The following is a 24849-nucleotide window of genomic DNA, read 5'->3' on the forward strand; positions in this document are numbered from 1 at the left end:
AAGCAGGTCTCTACAGAAAGATAAGAAATTATCATTATTATTGTGTCCAAGTATATCAATTACCTGTAGAAGATTTAAGGGCCGAAGATTTGATGTATTTTTCAAACCAAATGGGCTGCCTGTTAAAGAAAACATCTTTTTATTAGTAGTGAGTCTTTACTCAGTTCTGTTTGTGTTTTGCAGTACACCTTTCCACTGGGACTATTTTTAAATATCTGGAAGTTGGAAAACTGGCAAGTGTAAATTGAATGTAAACTTAATACTAAGTTTATACTAGTACAAGTATAATAAAAGTGTAATACTGGCAAGTGTAAATTAAGTGTAAACTTAATACAATGCTGCATTTTCCGTAATGCAGCTCATGGTTATTCAGACTCAAAGTGCGCAAGAACTGATTAAATGGAAAGAAATCTGTATCTCTACATTAACATTATACCCTGTGACCTATAACCTGTTCGTGCATTTACACAAAGGTGATTGTGGAGAACACCACAGCAGTTATTTTTCAGTGATCCTTCTGCCTTTAAAAAGCTTTACTGTTTTTACAGTAAATCCAAAAAAGTCCAAGGGCTCAATGAAGTAATACACTCTTATCAATCTTTAACAGAAAACAATCCCACCCCAGATCTGAGCAACACTCCAGTAAGACAGCAGCTAACAAACAGAAGCCCTGGAGGTCTTGCACAATTCACTACTTGCATCTGTTGTGTGGGTGACAGCACAGCATGTACAAATCTGTGACACCTAACTGGTAGAAGTTGATAGTGCTTGAAAGGACAGAAGTAGACTAAAAGCGATCCTCATGAACTGAAGAAATGGTCCAAAACTCAGTAACACTGATTTAAAAAAAGACAAATGACCAAGTACAAAATTGTAACTATCTTTCTGTCTATACAGCAAGAAAGGACACGAGAAGTTACAGGAGGTCACAAACATATTCAAATCATCCATATCACAAACTACAGAGCACACAAAAGAAAAGAACCTCTTCACACAGTTTACATTTATAAAATTCACTGTCACAAGATGCTGTAGAGATTCTGAAAATATACATGGGTTCAAAAACCAATTAGATAAATCCACAGACTAGAAATCTAGCACAGGATATTAAGCACAAAGATCCATGTGGATATTCTTCAGCTGAGAAAGTCTCAAAGCTGTAGATTGCCAGAAGAGGTACAGTTGTAGGCAAGGGATGTTTAATTTCACACTTTTGCCTCATCTCAAACACTCTCCTCAGTATCCTCTAATGGCAACTGTCAGAGACAGAATATAAACTGGATGGATTTTTGGCCTAAACCAGTAAAAGCCATTCTTATGTTAAGGTAATGCTGTTGCAAAAAATACAGATAAAAAATAGGCAGACCTCATTTGGGGAAATGTTAACAGGAATGTTGTGAAAGAGATGAGATGCATTTATTCTGCTGTGCTCCACAGTGGTAAATCAGCCAAGCTCAGGCTTGTGTCCCGTTTTGGTTATCACATTTTAAGAAGGATGTAAGCAAATTGGACAGTCTAGAAAAGAGTGACAGGATTATGAAAGGTTTGAAAAATACGACCTATCAGAAAAAGACAAATGTGGGACATGACAGCATGTTTGATACTCAGAAGGTAAAGAGAAAGAGTGAACAACTATTTTTCACATCTGAAGGATATAGGAGGAAAAAAAATTGCAGTTCAGGAGATGCACTGTAATTAGAAGGAAACATTTTGCATGGATAATGAGCCACTCCAGACAGCTACTGAGGAAGACTGGAATCTTCTTCAGTGAAGATATTTAAATACAGTTTATATAAACATTGGTTCAGTATGGTTTAGACAGATTTAACTCAGCATATGGGATGGATATCTTGAAGTCTTCTACTGTTCTCATTCTATAACCATACATTAGACTTTTTTTTTATTATATGTTCAGAAAAAATAAACTGATAATTTAAATTGTGCTTTTAAGATTTATATAGTTGCATTTGGAGACAATAAGGAACTACTTAATTGTTGTATAAGAATAAAATAGTACCAGGGCTAGAATAAAATGCCCCACACATTTAGAAAGTGAGGCCTCTTTCTAATTTCAATCATGCCTTTTTTCTGGCAGTCATATTTATCAAAATTTTATTTAAATTTGGAGTTTCTGTCGAACTTCTTACTGAGTGCACCAAACAATCCAGGTTTTGACTGTGTATCCCCAGCCTAGCTCACCAAAAACCAGCTTAAGACAATCTCCAACACAGCCTACACCTTGAATACAAAAACATGTATGTTGTTCCTGAGCTCCAGCCATCAAATACACAACCTCTTCACACAAAGGCCACTTCAGTCCACTTTTCTCACAAAATGTTTTCACACTGTCCCTGTCTGAAGGGTGGCTTTTCAGTCACACTGACCTGCTTGGGAGGCAGATTGCATTGCAGCGGGCAGCGCACTTGGTACCAGACCTCCTGGGGGTAAAATGCCACTCAGATTTATACCTGCAGGGGCTATGGCACCAGTGTTGCACCCCAACATAGGGTTTGAACCACTCATCAGTGACTGTGCTCCACTGTGGAAGAGGAAAGACAACACATCAAACCCAAGTGGCACAAGTAAGTCTGAATAACTAAATCGTTGCTCTCTGTTTCATGGCAAGTAAATCAGTAGCTTCCTGTAAATTATGGGACTATGGATGAAGCATCAATGCAGCTTAAAAAAGAAATTTGCCTAGAGCATAACATATTTCATATTATGAGCACATACTGGGTTTTTTCTTCTTTGATATCAACTGTTAAAAATAAACCACAAGTGGTCCTTTCATTCTAGAAATACTAAAAGGTCAACAGTCTTCAAAATGGCTGTACTATCGTAAAAGGAACAGGTTTGCTTTTTCTTTTTTCCCTATTTATCAACAGTAACCAGCTGCTCAACACCTTAGCTGGGTAATTTGAATGTCTGATACCTGCATTGAAGCACACTATGTATCTTACACTGACCATTGTAATCGCAGAATTTTCCTTAGTCTAAAAAACAGTTCATGTTACACCATACCATCTTCTCTTGACAGCATTTATTATTTTCTTTAAACCACAAAATGAGTTTTAAGGATCAAAGAGTATTTCACCTCAATGCTTTTTCAAATTGATAGAAACAAATCTGTTCCCATTTCTTATTTAGATTGGTCTGCATATGATATTCTACTTCCCCTCTGATTAATAAAAAGTTTTCAAACTTACAGAGCAAAACCTCAGAAATCACTTAAATTGAGATAAAGCTTTCAGAAATAAACCTATACGACTCCACAAAGATGAAAGCAATAAAGGCCTTTCTTAATAGATCTTTTCAATAATCTAATAGCAGATGACTTCTATCTGAGAAATACAAATAGTTTCTAGTGGCTCTTCACTTTGTAATTACAAAGTGAGTGATCTTTTTTGTACTGCAGATCCTGAAAAATATTTACCCTAATGGATGGTGGACAGACCTGGACCACAGCCCCTCCCACCAACCAACCAACCCCCATGGTAAATTAGGAAACCATCATAACAAAAGACTTACCACACAGAGCCCACTACATTGATGAAGTTAAGTCCTGCGGGGTTTGCCATGACCTGGGTGGAGGTTGTTCCTGTAGTAATGGATGTTACCATGGTGGAAAGAGGAATGGTCATTACAGGCAGTGCCTGGCTCAGAGACATTTGCTGCTGAGCAAACGGGGTTAACAAAGTGGGCTGAGGGGTGAAGCCTGAATCTTGGGGAGTAGGGGTGGCAGAAAGGGTAATAGGAGTTGAGCTCTGAGCATCAGAAGGGTGTGGGGTCGATGAAGGGGTGTTGGTTGGAGTAGGAGTAGATGGTTTAGGAGTTCCAGACCCTGCTCATTGAGAAAAATAAAAAGTGCTAGTTTGTTATAAAAGGCCAGTCCTTTTTGTATAAGGTTAATGGAATCTTACTTAGCATTGACAATTTCTTCTGGTTTTTAGATTGCAAGAGTTAATTTCTACATGACAAGTGTTGCAGCACACACTCATTGTTAAGGATGCAGTATAATCACAAAGAAAATCCATTCTCCATGCTTCATTCCTTGTGGCATACACCAATTTCTATTTTCCTTTAAGGCTTCCATAATCTATCACACATCAAGGGATTAATTCTATTCAGGAATACTTAAAATAATTTCTTAGTTACCATTTTAACCTAATTAATGTTTGTCCTAAACTGTTAAACAAATAGTATCCATGTACTGCCTGCACAATAGACTGTGTTAAAAACTTATAATGGAAAACAAGAGTCAGCAAGATCATGTACAATTTCAATGATCATGGGGCTGATCTAAATTTCATCAGATAGTCAAACTGCAATTTTCCAAGCATTGATCAAATAAAAAGCAACTATCTAATATTTAAGAACCATAGAAGAGGATAATACTGCATCTTTAAAAGCTACTGTGTAATTCTCTCTATTTAAATGTAACACATACAGCTGTATTTGTTGTGGATGCAGTAGGCAAAGTCTATCAATAGAAAAATGAAACAAAACAAAACCCCCAAAAAGCATGAGCTGTTTTTTTTTTGTTTTTCTTTTTTTTTTAGCTTTTATGTCCTGCAGAAAAAAAGGAAATAAATATGAATGGTGACCAGAGCCTTAAAGTAACTGTGTGCAGCAGATTTACACAATTCATAACACTAACATAAATCCAGACTCAATATTTTAGAAGAAAACTTAAGTTTTCTTTTTTATCTAGTGCAAAACAAGAAGGCACAAAAGTTACACTTTTTGAGCTACCCAGATTTTAAATTATTTAATGCAAAAAGCATATTATAATACCATGCAGGATACTGGAATGTGCAGTATACAATTATTCATAAAAAAATTGAGAAGCTGCAGCTGTGGTTCCCTCTTTGTACAGATCTGTTCACGATATGGCTCAAGACACATACATGTTTTAGAAAACATTTATGATCTACAGCTAAGATTACAATGATCCTGTCAGTGTTAATGAAAATATGTTAACTAGGATGTCCCTTCTGATTGAAATTTGCAATTTTACACCTGAGAATATGGTGCTATCATCAGCAGCATCACCACCACACTTGCAATCAGCAATGATTTGTAAAACAGTGTAGGAGTGTTTTTAAAAAATCATCTTATCGTTTATTGTATCATCACCTCGGGACTGATCAGATTATATACATACACAGATACACAACTGCACCAGCTCCTATAACATTTAAAAACCAGATGCTTAAATAATGTAAAGGCAAATTGATCTAACATACTGTTTTTACACTGGAGGAAAAAAATCTACACTTTGGAATTTCTCTCATCACATCATCTACCAGCCTTTCATATATGAGGAGATCATGCTAATTGCAGAAAATGTATTAAAACGTATACACAGAGGGTGCATACATATATATACAGAAAACGAACACAGTTACAATAAACATAAAATACATACAGTGAACAAGAGACCTGCCTAAAGCTGCACAACTTATACAATTTAGGGTACACTGTACACTTAAGTTTCATCATTCCACAGGTTAAGAAGTTTATCTCAGGAAGCATTTATGCAAAAGCCTAAGATTTAATGGAGAATTTAGGTCGTGACTCACTTTGTGAAGAGCTCGCAGGAGACATGGCAGCTGGAGAGAGCATGCTAACTTGATTAAGATCCATAGATTGTTTCCGAGAAAGACCAGGAGGCTTAGAAGGAGGAGGTGGAGTTGGGGATTTTAGATGGCCACTTGACTGTTGTGAACTAAAAATATTACCTGAAAAAGCATAATTAAAATACATTACTATTCTATGAGTACATGTAAACTTGAATATTAGTATAGACTTTTGTGAACAATATAATCAGAAATTAAAAAAAAACAAACAAAAAGCCCCATGCTCTTCTCACAGATAAAATTCTGGTATTTTTAAATTAAATCTTAACTAAAGGGATATCCTTTCATTTTACAACAGGCAGGTCATGTTAAAATTAGATGTTTGAGTCAAAAAATAATTACCTGAAGAGCTACTTCCTGAACTTGAAGGTAATTTGATAGGAGGAGGTCGGTGTTTTACACCTTTCCCCAGTACTGAAGACTGAACAGAGCCTGATACACTTTCTGGCTGCTGGGAGGAAAGAGAAATTAACACTACTACAGCAATGACAAGTTTTCACATAGCTAACAGAAAAGACAATTCAACTGATTTGTATGAAGGCTTCTCGAACTATGACAATATTCCTTTCAGCCATTTCAGATGCTTATGCATTTATTTAAAAAAAATAACCTATGATGAACTCTCTTTAGATAAAGTCTTTACCATCAAGAAGCAGCATGAAAGTGCTAGTAAAAATTTAAAATGAGCAAAGAAATAAGTAATATAATTAAAGAGTTTCACTTTTCTCTATAATTCCAGAATTTTTTGTAATTTTCACAAACACAAAAGTGATGAATATACTTGAAATAATAAAACATTTAGGTTTTACTTGAAAAATGGCATCATTTAATTAATTCATTCTCTATATACCTGCCATTTTCAACCAAGACAGACTTAAAGATCAGGATCAGAATTCTTTATTCTGGGAGCAGGATTTCAAATAAATTTAAGAAAATCTTGAATGCAGAGAAATCAAGACACATTTCCCCACTGGCTTCAGTGGGACCAAAACTTCATACTCTTAGAGGGAAGATAAAGCCTTTTTGTTCGCTCTTGCATCCTAATCATCAGGTTGTTTGAACATATATCTGCTTCACCTATTTGAGTCTGTAGTTCTCAGTCACTCACAACAGACCCTAAAGCCATAATTCCAATAGCTGAGACTGTCAACAGTGAAACACATTCAGTTATATTCTATGTGGTTTTACCTTATAGCAGATACCCATAAATTACAGTACTGTTTAACAAACATACAGTTTGCAAACTGCTGAAACTAGGAAATGAGGCTGGCAATTTAGTGACTGGACTATGTCAATACTGGAGCCTCAATTAAACATGCATGAGCTAAGAAATCAGAGCATTGTGCAGAATCACCCTTTTTGGTGAGCTTAACTTCCACTGATTCTCAGTGATAAGAGATAGCCCCTCTAGATATTTCTAATTGCTTGCTTATAAAAAAGAATCTTTTGAGGAAAATTTTGAGGACTACCTTTCTGTTCTTGTATTAAAAACTGCTTTCTTGATTTTGAAATCAGGTTACAATGCCCCACTGCAATGGTAACTCAATCATTAAATATAGTAATCTGATTAACTCTAGTCCAGCTTTTGGTAGGGGCTTGGTCAGGCAGACAAATTGACTTTGGCAAGCATCCTTCCACCCATTTATTATATGATTTTAATGTATATATACACACATGCATGTACATGTCTGTATGTGTGCACACATACACAAAAACATCCATATTCCTGTCTGCAACTGCTGGCCTTGGAATGCTGCTGGTCTGCCTGACACCAGGAACTACCTCCTTCAGAAAAACATTGTTGGAGTTTTAAAGTAGATATTTAGGGGAAAGATGTCAAGGAAACACCCCAGGGGTACAAATCTCATTTACTAGCTGGAGTATAACCTACAGCTCACTGCTGAAGCACTGACTCTGACCAAACAAAGCCAGAAGCAGCAAATAAAATGCAAGGCAATGCCAACAGGCAGGAAAATTTGGGAATGCAAGTTTATAGTGGAAATGTAGAAATGTGTGTGCATGTTGTTGGGGTTTGTGTTTTGGAGGTTTTTTTGGTGTTTTTTTTGTATGTATGAGATTTATTTTTGCCTTTGGCTTTTTGTTTCTTTTGTTTGTATTGGTTTTTGTTTGGGTGTTTTTTTTAAGTTTTCCTCTTCAAATTGAAGAGAAAATAATTTGAATTTCTAAAGGTAAAAGAAGTTCAGCTACTCCATCTGCTTCTGTTTTTACTGACCTGCAAAACAAGACACACAGCTGCATTTTATTATACTGCTCTATGAAAGTTTCACCTGAACAGGGGAAAATGCTAAAACAAAACTTTGGAGCTAACTATATGATACAGAGCCAACCCCCCACCCCTTAAAACAGCTAAAAGGCAACATTTGAACATTGAAAACATAAATGTTTTCCACTAACTTTCCCAATATATTTACACTGAATGATCATGACCATAATGCATTTTAAAAGTCATTCAGGATAACATTTTTAGGTTATTTTACTGTTAAATGTGGATAGCAAAATTTATTCTAATAATTCAATAATTTAGTGCAAATAAAAGAAATTTGTAGCTTGATAAACTCACTTCCATTTCCTTTCCTGGAGAAAGATGACTGACTGATCCACTTGAATTATGAAACATTTTCACAGTACATTTAGCTTCATTTTGCACTAACTCCTGGTACTGGTTCACCACCCTGAAACAAACAATAAGGACATAAAAAGATTAACAAGTTCGAACGTCCAAAGTAGATACTTATAGATAAACACATAATTGTATATGCTATAGTCATGCATTTTATATATTGTGTAAGCATATCTCTATATGCTTACACAATATATAAAATACAATACATATATAACATATGTAACACAATATATATAACAGAGAGATGTACATATATAAAACATACTTATACCTCTTTGTATCTTTCTACATTATACTCCTGGGCTCTTAGATTTATTAAATTTTAACTTTTAATCTCTTTTTTTTCCTTAAACAAAATACAGTGTGAGAAACACTCTACTGAAGGAATACAGAACACAACAGAACAGTTCCATTCCCAAAAGCAACTGCAGATCTTTGGGATCTAAGTTAACAGGGATCCCATTCCCCCTTTTTTACAGAGGTCCAGAATATTTTATAAAAGTGTCTCTTCTGGTCATGCCACCTGTGAAACAGTCAACCCTCCTTCAGCTTGAGGTCTATGTCAGATGAGGAGTCTAAATGCAAGGGCTGAACAATCACTCCACTGTGAGCATTATGACAGACATTTGATAAAGCATCAGGGAAACAAGTTTAAAATATTGTTTTATCAAATTGAATCAGATACTACATCTCTGCTCATCTAAGACAACCAAGCTGAGGGAATACTGTTTCACAAACATGATTGGAATATACAAAATGACCTTGAAATATAAAGCTGAAGTACTGTGGTCACTTACACTCTGGCAGACTGGACCTCAGCAAAAACCAGCTGGAATATTTCCATTACCTCACACCTAAATGTGATGAAATACTCTTTATTTTGATGCAGCCCTGCTTCTGTCATATGCTGTTACCTGACCAATGCAGACATAAGCAAGGGCCCTGACACACACAATGGAGGAAAGGGGGCAGTGCACTTTTTGTAGCAATTAGATTTTAGACTGACTTATTTAAAAATTGGTGGAATCAGGGTAGTAAAATGCCATGTACTCCTGGTACATGGTGGTCCTGCACTCCTCTACTGTTTCTTCTGGTCCTTGTCCCTGAAACCCTGTTGCTTATTCTGATGAAAGGACTTGTGCAAGCCAGTGACAAATATGATCAGGAAATCAATCCCAGTTAAAACTAGGCTCTTGTAATATCGTTGTTTTACTTTTCAGCCAGCCAGTTCAGCTTACAGAACAAACAGGAAAAGTATCAGCACAAAAGAGGCAGGAGAGAATATAAGCAAAGAGTTTCTTGATCAAAATTACCTATTTAAAAAAAGAACATTATTATTGATTTTTGATCAAATCAAAGACACACTTCCCTGCCAGGCACGTAAGGGTGTGTGAAGATAAGAGCTATGGCATGTACATAGCCAGCAGTATCCCATGGAGGCACAAAACCACAACTGGCTCTGACAGAGGTTTTTAAAGGTTCTGTGCTTATATGCACAGGCAATCTAATGCGATGTACTCTGACAAACACTTAAAAACCACTTATTTTGCTGCCTCAGTTATCCCTGAATTAGCTACTCCTACTCATTCTACAACTAAAATATACTGAAAAACTGGTTTATTACTTGCTTCTCTAGGAAAGCTGAATCAAGACATGCACAATACACAAAACGAAGGAGTATAAATCTTAAATCCTAGATTACACTTCATTACTAAAATGACCAGTTTAAATGAACCATTTCCATGATTTCTAATTTACCATGCCAAATGTTAGGATGAAATTACTGCTAAGTGGTCTCAGAGTTCAGGTGTACTCACATATTTGATGTCCTCTATTCTTCCTTGCTTGTTAAATACAGAAGCTACACACTATTCTATTTCTTGATATGATGACTAATTCCTCTTATTTTTTTTCATTTGTTCTGCATCTGTTTCCGTAACCATAGCACTGGCAGTCATAACTGCCAAAAAGGAACAAAATTTATTATTTGTCATCAAGCCATTACATAAATTTACCTTTCAGCATCAGTCTTCGAACCAATAAGGAACCTAAAATGTAAAGTATATTTTCAGTCATGAATTGGACTAAAAGAACATATTTTTATAATTACAAGGCTTCAAACAAATGGCAGTGCTGTGTTTTTTTCATACCTGCTTGAAATACAAATGATAATGTATCCATTCAATGGACTAAGTATCACTCAGTATTTGAAATACACACTTGACTTCCTAACTATATGTAAAATATACACACATGATCTAATATGGTCTCCTTTAACAGCAAATTACCTACAAAGGAAAAGGCAGAATATAGAAGTTTTGGATTTTATATTTAAAAAAAAAATGTGAGTAACTGCTACAGAATTATTTATGTAAAAAGTACATGTAAGGAAAAGATATGTATAAACCAACACCATACCAGTACACTCAGACTGAAATAGAAGCATGCTGAGGGGAGGTCAAAAACAGTCCTATGCATAATATTTTAACAAACATTTAGTTTCCATTGTTTGATTTCACTTATGCCAATTCCAATTCCCCATGATTTTCCAGACCTCCTAAATAAGTATCTCTCTTTTGCATAACACTTACAACTTGAAAATTTATTACTATGTTTCTTGAACTTTACAGAAGTTTCTCTTTCTCCAGCTCAAAAAAAAAAAATTATAAAAACATTATATTTTACTGAACAACAAAAATGTTTACTTCACCTTTCATTTCATATGACAATTTGCCAAGGATGGGTTATCCAAGTTCTGATGACTTTAATTGTTAGTGTCTTAGCAATGATTTCCAAAACCGTCCAGGCATTTAATACCTCTAAATTAATTTAATTCCCAGCCTTATTACACAACTCTAAGCTAGCACTGTTGTTCCAAAAAGATCAGCACTAAGTATGTGTGCTGATTTTGGCTAGGGTAGAGTTAATTTTCTCCACGATAGCTGACACAGGGCTGTTTTGGATTTGTGCTAAAAACAGTGTTGGTAATACAAGGGTGTTCTAGCTATTCCTAAGCAGTACTGACAAAGGCCTCTCACAAGCAAAAGGGCTAGGGGTGTTCAAGAAGTGGGGAAGTAACACTGCAAGGACAGCTGACCCCAAGTGACTAAAGGAAAGGATATTTCATACATACCATATGGCAAATAAAGCCAAGGCAAAAAGGAAGAGAGGGGTAGAGGAAGCATTTAAAGAGAAGGCATTTGTCTTTCCCAGTAAGCATCAGGTATGATGGGGCCCTGCCCTCCTGGAGACAGGAAAACACCCACCTGCCCATGGGAAGTGGTGAATGAATTCCTTGTTTTGCTTTACTTGCATGTGTGGTTTTCCTTGACACATTAAACTGTTCTTATCTCAAGCCACATGGTTCCTCACTTTTACCCTTGCTATTTTTCCCCCATTCCACCAGGGAGGTCAGGGGAGGAGAGAGTGAGTGCTTGCATGTTGCTTAGTTGCCAGCTGGGGTTAAACCACAACAGTATGGAAACAAACAGTGAATAGCTCAAGTCTAGGGATAAAGTACTCTTAAAACTCAGGATGTTTTAAGATTTTCATAAAAAATAAGAGAATGATTACATGCTAGAAGATAAAAATAACTTTCATTAGCAGAACTAAAAGGTTTGCTCAGTCTCACTGCTCCTTGCCTTAGTGAAATTTATAGGCTCTACTCTGCTGCATGGGTTCCTCCACACAAATAATCTGGTATACACAACAAAAACAGCCGAGAGCAGAGAATCTTTGTAGAACCCCAGCCAAAACCAGCATATTTCAAACAATTCAAAATTATGAAGCTTCTCAGAAGCTCATGTTTTTCTTCATTTATTTAGTTCAACTGGATCTAAGAGTAAACAGAATATAGTCACATCTTTCACTTTCATGGCATCAGGCAAATTTTGAGAACAATCAAGATTCTGAGTACCACCAAAAAGGAGTGCAACAACATTTCATAGTGTCTCCACAATTTTCATGACTGGATTTGCTGGTGGTCTTATTTCTCCCGCAATGTATCTTTAATGTAAAAGAATGTATTAATTTAAAATAAAAGTACATTTGAAATATGATGGTTGCTTGTACACATTTTGGTTTGGGTTGTTTTTTTTGGTTAAAAAATCTTAAGTCAGACTTCTAGCTCTAGCGTATTTTTGTGACTGAAAATGACAAGTAATGCTTGTTTTCTTCCACCTACTTATCACAGCATAGTTTAAAAAAAGAACATGTAACTTACTGTGATGGAGTTAATAGGTTGTCATTTTCCTCATCACCTTTGAGCGTCTGAATTTTACCATAGTACAAGGGATTGCCAAGAGACTGAAAAATGGTCAGTTTTGTTTTTTGAACCTGATTACCAACTTCACATTCAAACACATAATCATCCTTCATTTCCTAAAAAGACAGAATGACCTAGTAAGTCTTGAACAAGCCTTAGCTGAAACAGCAAGTAAAGCAGACCACCTCCATATACAATACAGAGTAAGAAACATTCTATAAGTAACTTTAAATAACACTCTATAGGAAAGGGTGCATTATCTAAAACCAAAGTGATTCCAGAAGTTACATTAAGGGGATGAGAGGAAAAGGATTTATACCTCTTAAAAATACAAAGTTATTGCAAACCCCAAACGACCATGTTAGACATAGAAATGTAGACTGGGTAAACATATATAGAAACAGTTTTATATGAATTATGACAATGCAAAAATGTTGAGAATAAAATGCTGGAGCTGAACATTAAATTCTGTGGGGAAGTATTACTTTTTTCCAACAGGCAACTACAAAGATATCATGATACATGCTGTTAATAAAGCTAGTACCTTGCCTCTGAAATGATAACAAAATAATCAATTATGTGATTTAATCACATAACTAATCAGTGAATTAATTATTATTAATGTGAAATAATCAGTGATTATATTAAATTACTACTTCTGATCAAGTCACATCGTTTGTGCCAAAAATCTTAAGGTTCAACTTAAACATTGTAGGAGTTTTTTTGTAAGAGGCATTTAATATTACTCTCTCTCAAAATGTAACATTTTGATTCCAATAAAGCTCTTTTTAATCAGCCTTTCAATGTCTGAGTAAAGAAAGCAATTTGTTGTGCAGAGTTCTGTATAAATAATGATAATTTCTTTAGTACAAGCTGCTTATCCGTGTATTTCTGGAAAATCTGAGGAAATCAGACTGATCACATGCTTGCTTTACTGTATAAAATTACAAGTATCTCTGGTAATCTTCCCATGTCTCTGTAACACATGGAAGATTAATTAAATTGGGGGAGGGAAGATTATTCCACATTACATTGATTTTGTTGAAAGAAGAGGCATTTTAACTAGAGACAGTAAAGTTTGGCCAAAGGTCTAAATAACTCACGTGTGCTGGCCAGACAGTTGGTTGTGAGTCATCAGACTTGATAGACTTTTCCACTTTGGCATATTTTTCCACCTTAAAAAAAATAGAGAGATCAGAAAAGAAAGAATCCCCTATGTTACCTCCTATGTTTCTTCAAGGAAACTTAATTGAAGAACCCTCAGAACTATATATTTATAGAGTTATAGCACATTTCCTATGTTAAACTTAACAGAAGAGTGAAACATGGTTTCAGACTACAGATTGAAATCATTGCCTGCAATGTGGAACTGTTAAGTAATTTCACCATAACAGTAATTCCTAAAGCCTCTGATTAAGTCAGGTACAACGCAGTTGAAGTGAAAAGAGAGGTTTGTTTCACAGAAACTTACACTGCCATTCCACTGTCATTTGCACTCTTGGCAGCCCTATAATGTCCAGAGCTACAGTCTTGTCTAGTCTACAGTCTCTTAAAAAATCTCAGAATAGTAGAGAAAACTTGTGGAAAGAGACCTGGACATCCTGGTTGGTGACAAGTAGAATATGAGTCAGCAGTGCCCTGACAGCCAGGAGGTCCAGGCATATCCTGGGGTGCATCAGGCACAGCATCACCAGCTGGGCAAGGGAGGGGATTGTCCCACTCTGCTCTGGGCTGGGCTGGCCTCACCTCAAGTGCAGGGGGTAGTTTTGGGTGCCACAGTATAAGAAGGATATAAAGCTACTAGAGAGAACTCAAAGGAGAGCCACAAGGATGGTGAAGGCCCTGGAGGGAAAGCTGCATGAGGAGTGGCTGAGTTCACTTCAGCAGGGAGGAGACTGAGGAGAGAGCTCATTGCAGTTATAACTTCCTTGTGAGGGGAAGAGGAGGGGCAGGCACTGATCTAAACTCTCAGTGGCCAGTGACAGGACCCCAGGGAGGTACATGAGGTTGTGCCAGGGGAGGTTTAGGTTGGATATTAGGAAAAGGTTCTTCACCCAGAGGGTGGCTGGGCACTGGAACAGGCTCCCCAGGGTAGTGGTCACACCACCAACCTGACAGAGTTCAAGAAGCATTTGGATAAGACACATGATATGATTTTGGGGCTTGTCCTGTCCTGCAGGACTAGGAGTTGGACCTGATGATCCTTGTAGGTCCCTTCCAACTCAGGATTTTCTATGAGTCCCTTCTGTACACTAATAGTATGTGTTCTGGTAGTGCCAGAAACTAAGAATATGAATGCCCCCAAGAGAAAAATGCACACAGAGTGAAAAAAACAACTCTCAATTAGAATTCTCTGCATAAAATCTAAAACTTTTCAAAATATTAATCTCCCATAGTATAACATATCAAAAGGCAGGAATTTCTGCCAAGATGAAAAGTGACTCATATTTAAACAATCTACAAACCTCATTTGCTTTTTGGGTTTTCATACTATCAGAGAACTTCAAATAGACATGTGCTCATTGAGTCCACAGAAGAAAAATGCTAACAATTTGTTTGTACTGATTACTTCATCCAAACTATTCTGGTACAACTGCAATATATTACAGTGTGGCTTAACTTGTGTTTATACCTTATGGAACAGAAAAGTAACTGTAAATGTTAAAGTCACTCCCATTTTTTTAAAGGTCATTCTTTGATACTGGTTGCTTCTTGGACACTTCTTCATATAATACAATTTCTAATAATTGCTAATTATACATAACAACTGGTGGTCTTACATCTACTTCAGAAGGAGCAGTCAAGTAGCAAGGGTTCTGTTTCCACATATCTACGCACTGGAAAATGAAAAACAGGATTAATATATTAAATCCTTTAATTAAATAGTTAGAAGTACATTACATTACTTTTCAGAACACTTACATTTCCAGCTTTTGAAATTTTGAGGTCATACTGCTGGGCTGCTTTCCTCTCCTTCCTTTTCTGTAAGTAGTCAAGTAGTCTGAGCTGAGGTGGAGTTGAGTAGTGAGCTACTTCTTGCTGTCTGTTCAGAGAGGATCTTGAGTACCTTTTGAAGCACCTATGGCAAAATGACAGCTAAGCTTGTAAAACCATCAACATTAACTTCTCCACTGCCCTTGTACAAAACCAAAAATATGCAGGGAACTGCTACTTACATGGAGACTGATAAGTTTGTAAATACCAATTTAAAATTGCTTTTGGATTGTGATTGGATTAAACTGTACAACTTTAAATTATGATTTCATATTTATAAAAGATACCAGTATTCTGTTCATCTGTTTCAGCACTAAGAATGTGCTTATTTTTTAAATGCCTAATTTAAGTACATCATCAAAATGAGTTAATTAAGAAGCTGCCAAGCTTAAAATATTTATGTATTATCATAATTTCAGTTCCATCAAATGATCCTTGTCCTACTTATGTAACTATAAAGTTATAATGACAGTAGCTACCCTCTAGTCTTTGTTTCATGACAAATTCATAGACTCAGTAATGCTGTTCTGGACATACACTTAATCCCTTCTCCTATTTTTCTAGTGGAATATTTGTTGACCACCAAGCTTTAATTTCAAGGACAGCTTGATCAAATTCATGATTTATATTTTTTTCAGAAATTACTGCTGATTTGGTACTAGCATAGTATTTCAATGCAAATTAATTTCAAAATATTTCAGTAATTGTGACAGACCATTAATGCATTTCCTATTTACAGAGTAAATGCAACTCTTGTGATAGAACAAACATGTTGAACAAAGGTTTCAAGCTTCTGTGGAAATAAAAAAGGGCCCAACCATGCACAAAAGTGAAATAATTTCAATATTTTGTACACAGTGCATATCACATTATTTTCAATTTTTCCAATATTCTTATATACTTACACTTCTGTTTAACCTGAATGTCAAACACACAAATAATTCTTTTCATTTACTCATTCGGGATGAAACTTATATGTAGCTTTTAACAAATTAGAGACCATTATACAACATATCTGTTTATATATTTTACATTATTGAGCTGCCATCTGACTCTGTGTACACAAAACCTATGCAAAGAAAATCCCAAATCCAAACTGCAATAAAACTGATTATGTTAACACGTTTACACTTTCCTTTGATATACAAAAATGAGCCCACTACAGTATCTACTAGTAACCAAAATAAAATACAGTACTGAACACTTAAAAATATGATATAATTTCTTGACTGTTCCTCACATATTCCTATTTAAGTAGGTATTACATAGGAGGAGCTAAATTTTTACATAAAGCATTACTTATATTTTTCTTGGAAAACATATTTCATACTGAAAATTACCGTTTCATGGGGCGAGTGTTCATCTTCTGCTTGTTGTACAGGAGTCTGTTTGTAGTACAGGTCACTGCTATTGAAGGATCAAGACACAAAGGCTCTGCTGTAGCCAAAATAAGTTGGCTCTCAAGTAGGAGTTTGTCCTCCTGTAATATATACAGCTATTAATAAATATAAAAATAGGAAAACTTTTACAATTGTCAAGTTCCTATAAACCTATGCATGTAGACATTATCTTAGAAAAACCTGAAAAATTATTAAACAAATAAAAAATTATAATAAATTTTTGTTTTGTTGTGTATTTATGACATCACTGTAAAGTTTTTAAATGACCTCTAACCTACCTGTGTCCATTTGTGGTTGTCACTTGTTATAGAATGCACATCACAAATTAAAGTCTGAGGAAAAAGACAAAATGCTAGTTATGAATAATAGGATTTGATAATGTATGTTCAGTTAACTGGGCATATCCAGTTTACGAACTACCATAATACTGAGAAATTACTTAAGGCTCCTCTTTACCTGCATTGTAGGTCGCAAAAGAATGTGCTTGCTTTGGTAGGTTGGAGATTTCATGTTACCAGACTGCCTGTAGTCCCGTATTTCTGCTATGACACATCCACAATGGAAAATATTAACCTGGTTGAAAGAAAAACACCAGCTATTGAACAACATTTACCAATCTTCCCCTGCCTCTATAAAGAAGTTTGCTATATAACATATAAAATTCAGTGAAACTAGGAATAAAACTCATGACTTATTTTTTCAGACCAGCAGTCCTTTCTATGTACACAGACATGTTTGTCCTAGACATACCTAAAATACAAGTTTCAAATGCAGTGTTTTCATATGCCAGCAATGCAGTTGTAAGAAATTCCCATGCCAAACATTCCATAATGACAAAGAACAAAGGAAATTTTGCTAGAGTTGAAGATGTTTCACAGCTGTAATCATAGCAATCTCTCTTATCTCCTTCTCCTCAGTAGTAAGTACTGGTTTTTCCTATATATCAACAAAATATTTATTTGGGGTATTAAATACTACAGTTTTATATCCACAAGTGTCTTGTGCTTACAATCATCTATGTGAAGCACTCAAAAAAATCAAGGTCTATCTGGGTGCAATACACAAGTTCTTTTTGAAAACAAAAACTCCAAACCTGAGATTTTTCTAAAAGATCAACCAAAATAGGTGGTAGTTCCTCTGCATCCAAATATTCAAGCAGCTCTCCTTCTTCATAAGGCAGACGAATGGTCTCAGAGTCTGAATTTAAACAAAACATATTACCTTTGTGTTTCAAAAAAACACATTAAGAAATCTAAAACTTGCCACAGGAAAAATCAGGGTTGGCAGAAACCTATCCACACATACCAATTTTTTTGGATACTATTATTTTTTACATCCATTTCTGTACTTAGAGTTTTAGTTTGCTTTTACTGTGCTAGCTTTTGCTCCCAGTTGACATACTGTATGCTCTTATCACCCATGGCAGTACAAGTGGCATGAAATGCCATCAAAGTGGAACACAAATGCCTCTAGGCAGATCTAGACACGGGAAGCAGTGAAAGAAGCAATTTGACAAGAGGAACCTGAAGTGAATGAAACTTGCATATACAGCTGCAGAAACTAAGGGGAAATAAGAGACTGGAAGGTTATCAAAAAGACTCCTATCTACAGATTTTGTCTGTAGATAAACAGCTCAGAGCTTTATGTAAATTTTTAGCTCAAGTACTACAGTTGGTTGTTCTCCCACCTCCCAGTGCAATTATGTAACAGATAAATGTAAACAAAAACACATTCTAAAAAATTATACAGCATTCTGAGTATTTTTTAAAATCCAAGAGAAAAATATTACCTGAACCATTTTTTCCCCTGAGCATCAGCGAATAACCCTCATTTCCTGGATAGAGGTTTACTACCAGACATGACAATGTCTCCTGCATAACCAGCTTCTCAAGTAAGTTCACATTTCGTCTCAGCTTCTGCTTTAAAAGTAAACATTGCTCATGAACATAATACTATGAAATAATTAGCAGAAATAAAAACAAAAGCAATTGTTTTTATTAGACTGTTACTTAGATTAATGACAAATTACACATCTAAACAAGCCCAGTTAAATTTAATTTTACCGTATTCAGCAGAGTAAACATATTATGTATTATCATGCATGCTTATAGACAAAGATTTTTGAAAAAAATCCCACTCATTTAAACTACAAACCCTATAACTGGAAGTCCACAGACAACAGAGTTAAATGCTAAAATGTTGTAGATCTACAGTGCACCATTATTTGTATCATTCCACAAATATCATAAATCCACTACAACTTGTTTGATAACAACAAAATATTTAGTACTTTCAGATATTCCTAACAGAAGAAGGCATTTCTCTCCAGGACTAAACTAACAAGCATTTGGAAGCTTTCTTAATTGCATTTTCTTGTCCTTATTTGCTGAAATCTGATCCAGCAGCCCCAGATACTATTCCCTTATTTAACTGTAAAACTATCTTTTCAATGTGTAACAGATTTTTATAATTATTTGGTGTCTTTCAGGGACCACATAAACATCCTACAAATTGAAACATTTGAAATCCCCTTAGAACTTAAGACAATGAATTCTGAACCTCAGATAATTTTACAGCCTCTGGCTGGAGACCATATTTCATCTCTGAATACCAGCTCTGGGTACAACCATCAACTGGGAGTTAACCCGAGTGCTCATTTGTCTTCTCATTAATTTTACTTCCTTGAAAGCAGCAATACAGCAGGTTCCACAGCTTTATCTTCTTTTTCAATTTGACATTCAGAGTTTAGCAAAGTAATTTGTACCTTTTACACCTTATATTTAGAACTGATAAGCCAGTTTGAGTCTCTTTGCTAACCTAATGTAAATTTTTCACAAAACTTCTTAGCTTACCAACAATTGGAGAAATAAATCAGAATTTACAACAAAATTACAGGGTCTGAAAAATGTTCTACTTTTTTCCATGGCAGTCATGCTAAGCAATTGATTGTGAAACAACCACGCACATGGCATTGACCATGGCCCTGAACTTGAACACAAGAGCCCTTCGATGACACAGGATTAAGACAGAATGAACAGCTCACTAAACCAGTCTAGGCCTTACTATTCACATTATATAGTCTTATCTTTAAGTGACTACTACAGTAAGAAGGGTTTATACTTGATTTAACCAAGAAATTAAGTGGAATTAAAAGCAAAGTAGTTTCCCAACCTGCCTGTTTAGACAGAAATGAAAAGCTTTTCAGCAATTTCCACTTACCTTTATCTCAGGCTCTTTTTCACATTCTTCAATATATAAATCATAAAGTTTTTGAAATACAGATTTTCTGAAATTAAAAAGACTCAACATGTAACCAAAATTAAATCAAAGAAATGCTATTAAGAAACTAAACACTGAAACACTTGGTACCTTCCACTGGATAAATATTTTCTTTTGGGAGGTCTCTGACGGGCACTTTCAATAATATACTAAAAGAGAAAAGTAAACAAGAAACCAGCATACATTACAAAGAAATTTAATTCTAGTTACCACACAACTAGAGATCATTACCAGACAGTGTTCCATGTATACAGAAAGTAATTAACAGTTATGGTACATGACTGTTCCAAAAGTGCACTAAACACAATCTGGTTTATGTTACAGTCATCAACAAGAACACAACTCAATTTAGCTGTCAAAGACAGCATTTCATGCCCATGGCATCAGTTCCATGCAAGGTCTTGATCCTACACTCACATCTTTTAATTACAGTAGTAACTAACACTACAACACTACTGTACTTAGCTACCACTACTGAAATTCATGTGGTTAACCCACTAAGGTACAACCAAGTTTATGCATACAGGCTTAACAACATTTACAAATCAAATACTCCTCAACATAATAATTTCAGGAAGTTCTCCCTTTGCCTTTTGCATTTACATTGTTTTTCTCTATAGACCTGTGCATTATAAATAACATTCAGGTACATTAAACATTTGAATTAAAAAAGAAAGCATCCTCCAGTAAATGTAATTTATATTCTAACAAGGTTTTTCCAAATCTCTATTGTTTGAAGTATTTCAATTAACACTTTGTTCAGAATTTATGTTCTCTCACAGGAACATGTATTTCCCGTAACAGGGCTCAAGGTAACTGTTCTATCAGATGACAGCATTAAAGAACACGAACATGAAGGCACTTGCCTCTTCATTCTCACTAGGCTATCCTTAAAAACACAAACAGGATTTTACCACATATTTCTGCCTGCTCATTTCACAGCACACAGATTTGCTGGTTTAGAAGGGGAAAGCTCAAGTCTTGCACAGTCTGTCACCATTGCACTTGATGTTCTCATTACAATGGGTAAGAGACAAATACATTACAGCAATTTCAGTGAGAATTCTGCAAACTCAGTGTTACATGTATAGACGATTACACACGTATATATTTACATAACGTGGTTTTCTACCACTCTTCAGGAGAAATAAAAAAATAGCTGTTGTATTTTTATAACTCTAAGACCAATAAATTATGTACAAACAAGTAATTTAGCTGCTTCTTACCTCAGCACGATCCAATGCCAGTTCTAAAGCTTGTTGCTGCAAGAATGACAAAAGGTTTTTTAGAAATTATATGACTTTTTTTTAACATCTTCATACATTAAAAACACCCCAACAACCCTACTACAACTGATATGAATTTATAATTAGAAGACAGGCTCAAAAATTCTTTGGCACATACTAAACTTAGCTAAAACCTCACGTAACTGCATCACAAGGCTTGGCTAAATTATGATGCCTTAGAACAATGAAAGGTAATTAGAATTAAAAGCAGGAATGGAAATTTACACCTAATAAAAGCAGTAACAAATACTACCCAAAACAAATAGAGATGACAACTAGAAAACCTGATCTCCTTTGTTAAGCTGGTCACTAACTCAACAAAAAGGATAGGCCAAAATATCCCTGAACAGATGTCCAGGAAGAAAACATTGATCTTTTAAATACCAGTGCCCAAGTATCGGCACAGTTATTTTTCACACAGTGGAAACAAAGATCTTGTGCTCAGAACTTTACTTCTGCACATAATACAATTTAAGAAGTGCTCCTTATGATATACTGTTAGGTGGCTAGGAAACAAAGCCAGCTTTCACTACAGACTTTCTCCAAGGTAGGCTAAAAGTCTGCTCAACCCCATGAAACACAACAAAATCTGCAAAAGCTTTTCAATATCCCATAGCATGGTATACTCAATACCATTTATTTTAATGAATTTAGCTCTTTTGGAATGTTTTTTTCCTTCAGTATACCTGCAGCTGATAAACTTTTATATCAAAAAGAGCCCACAACTTCATAGATCAGAATAATGAGTTCTTGGACTAAAATTTGACAAGTATTTCAAACCAGAATAAACAAGCACCAGTGTCAAAAAACAACTCTAAGAAAGTCTTCCTTGGTTTCCAATGTTCCTTCTCTGGCACTCACTTAAGCCCTGACATCCTTTGTACAGGAATAATGAGCTGCTGCTAAATGAACCAGACAATGAAAGTGACTTGGGGCAGGGAGGAAAAAAGAGGACACTATTAAGAACCAAAGCCTTGTAGGAGAATGCCAGGAGCTTGATTCATCTCCAGGTAAGTGCAGAAAAACAATGCATTCACTTCAGTGGCAGCTGGATAATGTCCTTAGCAATGTACTCCTGACAAACTCTAACATTAGGTGAAGCTTAGGAACATTTGTAACAGGTACCTCTTGCCAAATATGCATTTGTCCTATTCCCTCAGTTTAAACCATCCCTATCAGCTGCTCCTAAAAGCAAACACCTCTACTTGAGCCTCAAGGAACAGAAGACACACAAGCCATGTCCAATGCAAGGTAGCACCAGTGATAACATAGATAATATTTTATTAGAATAGAATCCAGTGAAGAAAACCATACTACACAACAACAAAAGAACAACAAAGAAATATACAACAAAAACACTCATATAATATACCTAAAACAAAATTTCTTACCTGTTCATGAAAATCCCCCCACCTACTTACCATGCTACTGTGTGGTAGAACCTGCCATGACAGAACATTATGATTTTCAAGTGTCTAGGTGCTGTTATGAAAATGTCAAATACTGATCTTTCTACGTAAGAGAATATATCTAGTAGATACTTCAACAATACCTATGTCTAGGTAAGATTTCAAATATTCAATTTACTGACTGTTTAACATTAGGTAAAAATCCATGTCAATATTAGCATCTGTGAATAAAAGACTACTATGTAGAAGTAGGATTTATATACACCAAATTTCCTGCCACCACTCCTGACTGAAAACACCACTAGCTTGATATGGCAACTCCTATGCTGCACTGGCCAGTGAGTAAGTGTTTAGAAGTATCCAAAAGCTATGAAGACACTCCTAAAAAGGGAAATATCAGAATTCAGCAGTAAGAAGTAAAACAATTTTTTAAAAGAAAATGTCAAATATTAGTGGCATTCTCCTCATCAGCCAGACAGTTAGCAGACTAGAGCAAAAAGATCTGAAAATATATGATTGAAATCCTAACTTACCATTGTAGTTGAAGCCATGTGGCCAAATGGCAAAAGAAGTACTTAAGGAGTTTCGTGTAGCAGGCAAAGAATCATATTTGATGGTCAAACTTGGGGTACTAAAACCAAAAAATTAAAGGAGAAAAAAAATACCACTGAGAAACAAAATGGGTATTTCATTTAAATACAACACTTCTGGTGGTTAATTCTACTTTAATTTCATTAGCAGAGTTTCCTCCAAGAGTAGGAACAAGTGTTCCACCTGCTGCTAGTGCAGAGGCTCTCACTCCAATGACTAGTACTACTACTTTTCACAATCATTTTACATTAGTTTTATTCAACAGTAAAGCAACAAGCACGTAAATGTACATACACTTTTCTCTATCGGAGCAGTCTGCCTGGGCTATCCCAAATGTCACAACCTCAGATGCACAGAAGGCTAAAACACTTAATGAAAAGCAGAGTGTTTAGCATACCGCATCAGCTCTTTTGTTTTGCTTTTGAGAAGGTGTTATTAGCCAACATCGTAACCAACATAGCCAACACCTCCACTAGCGGTATTTGGTTTAAAACTGACTCACAACGAGCTGTCAATCAAGAAATAAAAAAAATCTGCTGCCACCGCCGGGGTGAAGATCGAGCGGCGCTGCCTCCGACGGCAGCAGCCGGCCAGGAAGGGCCGGGCCGGCGCAAGCCAAGGGCGCAGGCCGGGCCCCGCTTCCCTTCCCGCCCGGACCGGCCCCGTCCCGCCGCCCCCTCCCCGGCTGTGGGTGCCCCGTGCCCGCCGGTACCTGGTGGCCTCTCCCGCGGAGCCCCCGGCACAGCGGCCCCGCCGCCCGCCCGCGCATCCGCCCCCGCCGCGGCGCCCCGGCCGCTTCCGCCCCGCCGCTTCCGAGCCGCGGCCGGAAGGGGCGGGCGAGTCGCCGTGGAGACCGCGAGGGGCGGGCGAGGGCGGGGAGCGGCCGCCGGGGCGGCGATGGAGATGGGGGTGTGGGTAGGTTAGGGTGACGGATGGGCGCCAAGGAATTCAAAGGGTTTAATGGTAGTAAACAGCCTGGACTGCGCTGCGACTCACAGCTTTAGTGCCCTTGTGAAGATCAGGATGGGATCCTGTGTGTCTCAGGAATGCTGTAAGGATATTTGGCGTGTCCGTCTCTTGGCCTCTTGGTCCCCAAGAGTCACACCGTGTGCGTGAGAGCAGTGTCCAAACACTTCTCAAGCTTGGTGCTTCAGTGACTTCCCTGGGGAGCCCATGAGCATCCATACTCGAGCTCTGCCAGGCACATCTACACCACACATTGTACATATGTCCCTGAGCACAGCACTTTTATGACTTGGAGCACGTTTTCCCCAGACCTTTCTAGCACTTCTGGCTGAGCCGTAATTTATTTGTTCACAGCAATGTGCAAACGTGCTGCGCAA

At 36.5% G+C, this 24849-nt stretch overlaps 1 protein-coding gene across 12 annotated transcripts in view; it reads right to left on the reverse strand.

Annotated features, from left to right (window-relative positions):
* SUPT20H (SPT20 homolog, SAGA complex component) overlaps nt 1-24364 on the reverse strand; it is a 29917-nt gene extending 5553 nt beyond the window's left edge. For 4 of the 12 annotated variants that reach the window (XM_071448427.1, XM_071448426.1, XM_071448422.1 and 1 more), the window contains exons 1-22: nt 24219-24364; nt 23449-23546; nt 22928-22948; nt 21447-21482; nt 20311-20369; nt 20161-20227; nt 18731-18860; nt 18035-18138; nt 17398-17514; nt 17220-17273; nt 16882-17021; nt 15470-15626; nt 15328-15384; nt 13651-13722; nt 12506-12663; nt 10299-10331; nt 8221-8332; nt 5982-6090; nt 5583-5741; nt 3529-3841; nt 2385-2539; nt 64-119 (exon numbers count right to left, since the gene is read on the reverse strand). In XM_071448427.1, coding sequence (XP_071304528.1) covers nt 64-119; nt 2385-2539; nt 3529-3841; nt 5583-5741; nt 5982-6090; nt 8221-8332; nt 10299-10331; nt 12506-12663; nt 13651-13722; nt 15328-15384; nt 15470-15626; nt 16882-17021; nt 17220-17273; nt 17398-17514; nt 18035-18138; nt 18731-18860; nt 20161-20227; nt 20311-20369; nt 21447-21482; nt 22928-22948; nt 23449-23466 — 2127 coding nt within the window. In that variant the 5' untranslated portion in view covers nt 23467-23546; nt 24219-24364. Of the gene's footprint in view, nt 1-63; nt 120-1366; nt 1516-2384; nt 2540-3528; nt 3842-5582; nt 5742-5981; nt 6091-8220; nt 8333-10298; nt 10332-12505; nt 12664-13650; nt 13723-15327; nt 15385-15469; nt 15627-16881; nt 17022-17219; nt 17274-17397; nt 17515-18034; nt 18139-18730; nt 18861-20160; nt 20228-20310; nt 20370-21446; nt 21483-22927; nt 22949-23448; nt 23547-24218 lie in introns of those variants that run through there. The other 8 variants (XR_011682481.1, XM_071448429.1, XM_071448423.1 and 5 more) reach the window with 8 other exon arrangements.
* Nucleotides 24365-24849: the final 485 nt, after the last annotated feature.

The sequence above is a fragment of the Agelaius tricolor genome, unplaced genomic scaffold (genome assembly GCF_023055355.1).
Source record: "Agelaius tricolor isolate 1412-34295 unplaced genomic scaffold, bAgeTri1.0.p SCAF_26, whole genome shotgun sequence".
In the NCBI taxonomy this organism is placed as follows: domain Eukaryota; kingdom Metazoa; phylum Chordata; class Aves; order Passeriformes; family Icteridae; genus Agelaius; species Agelaius tricolor.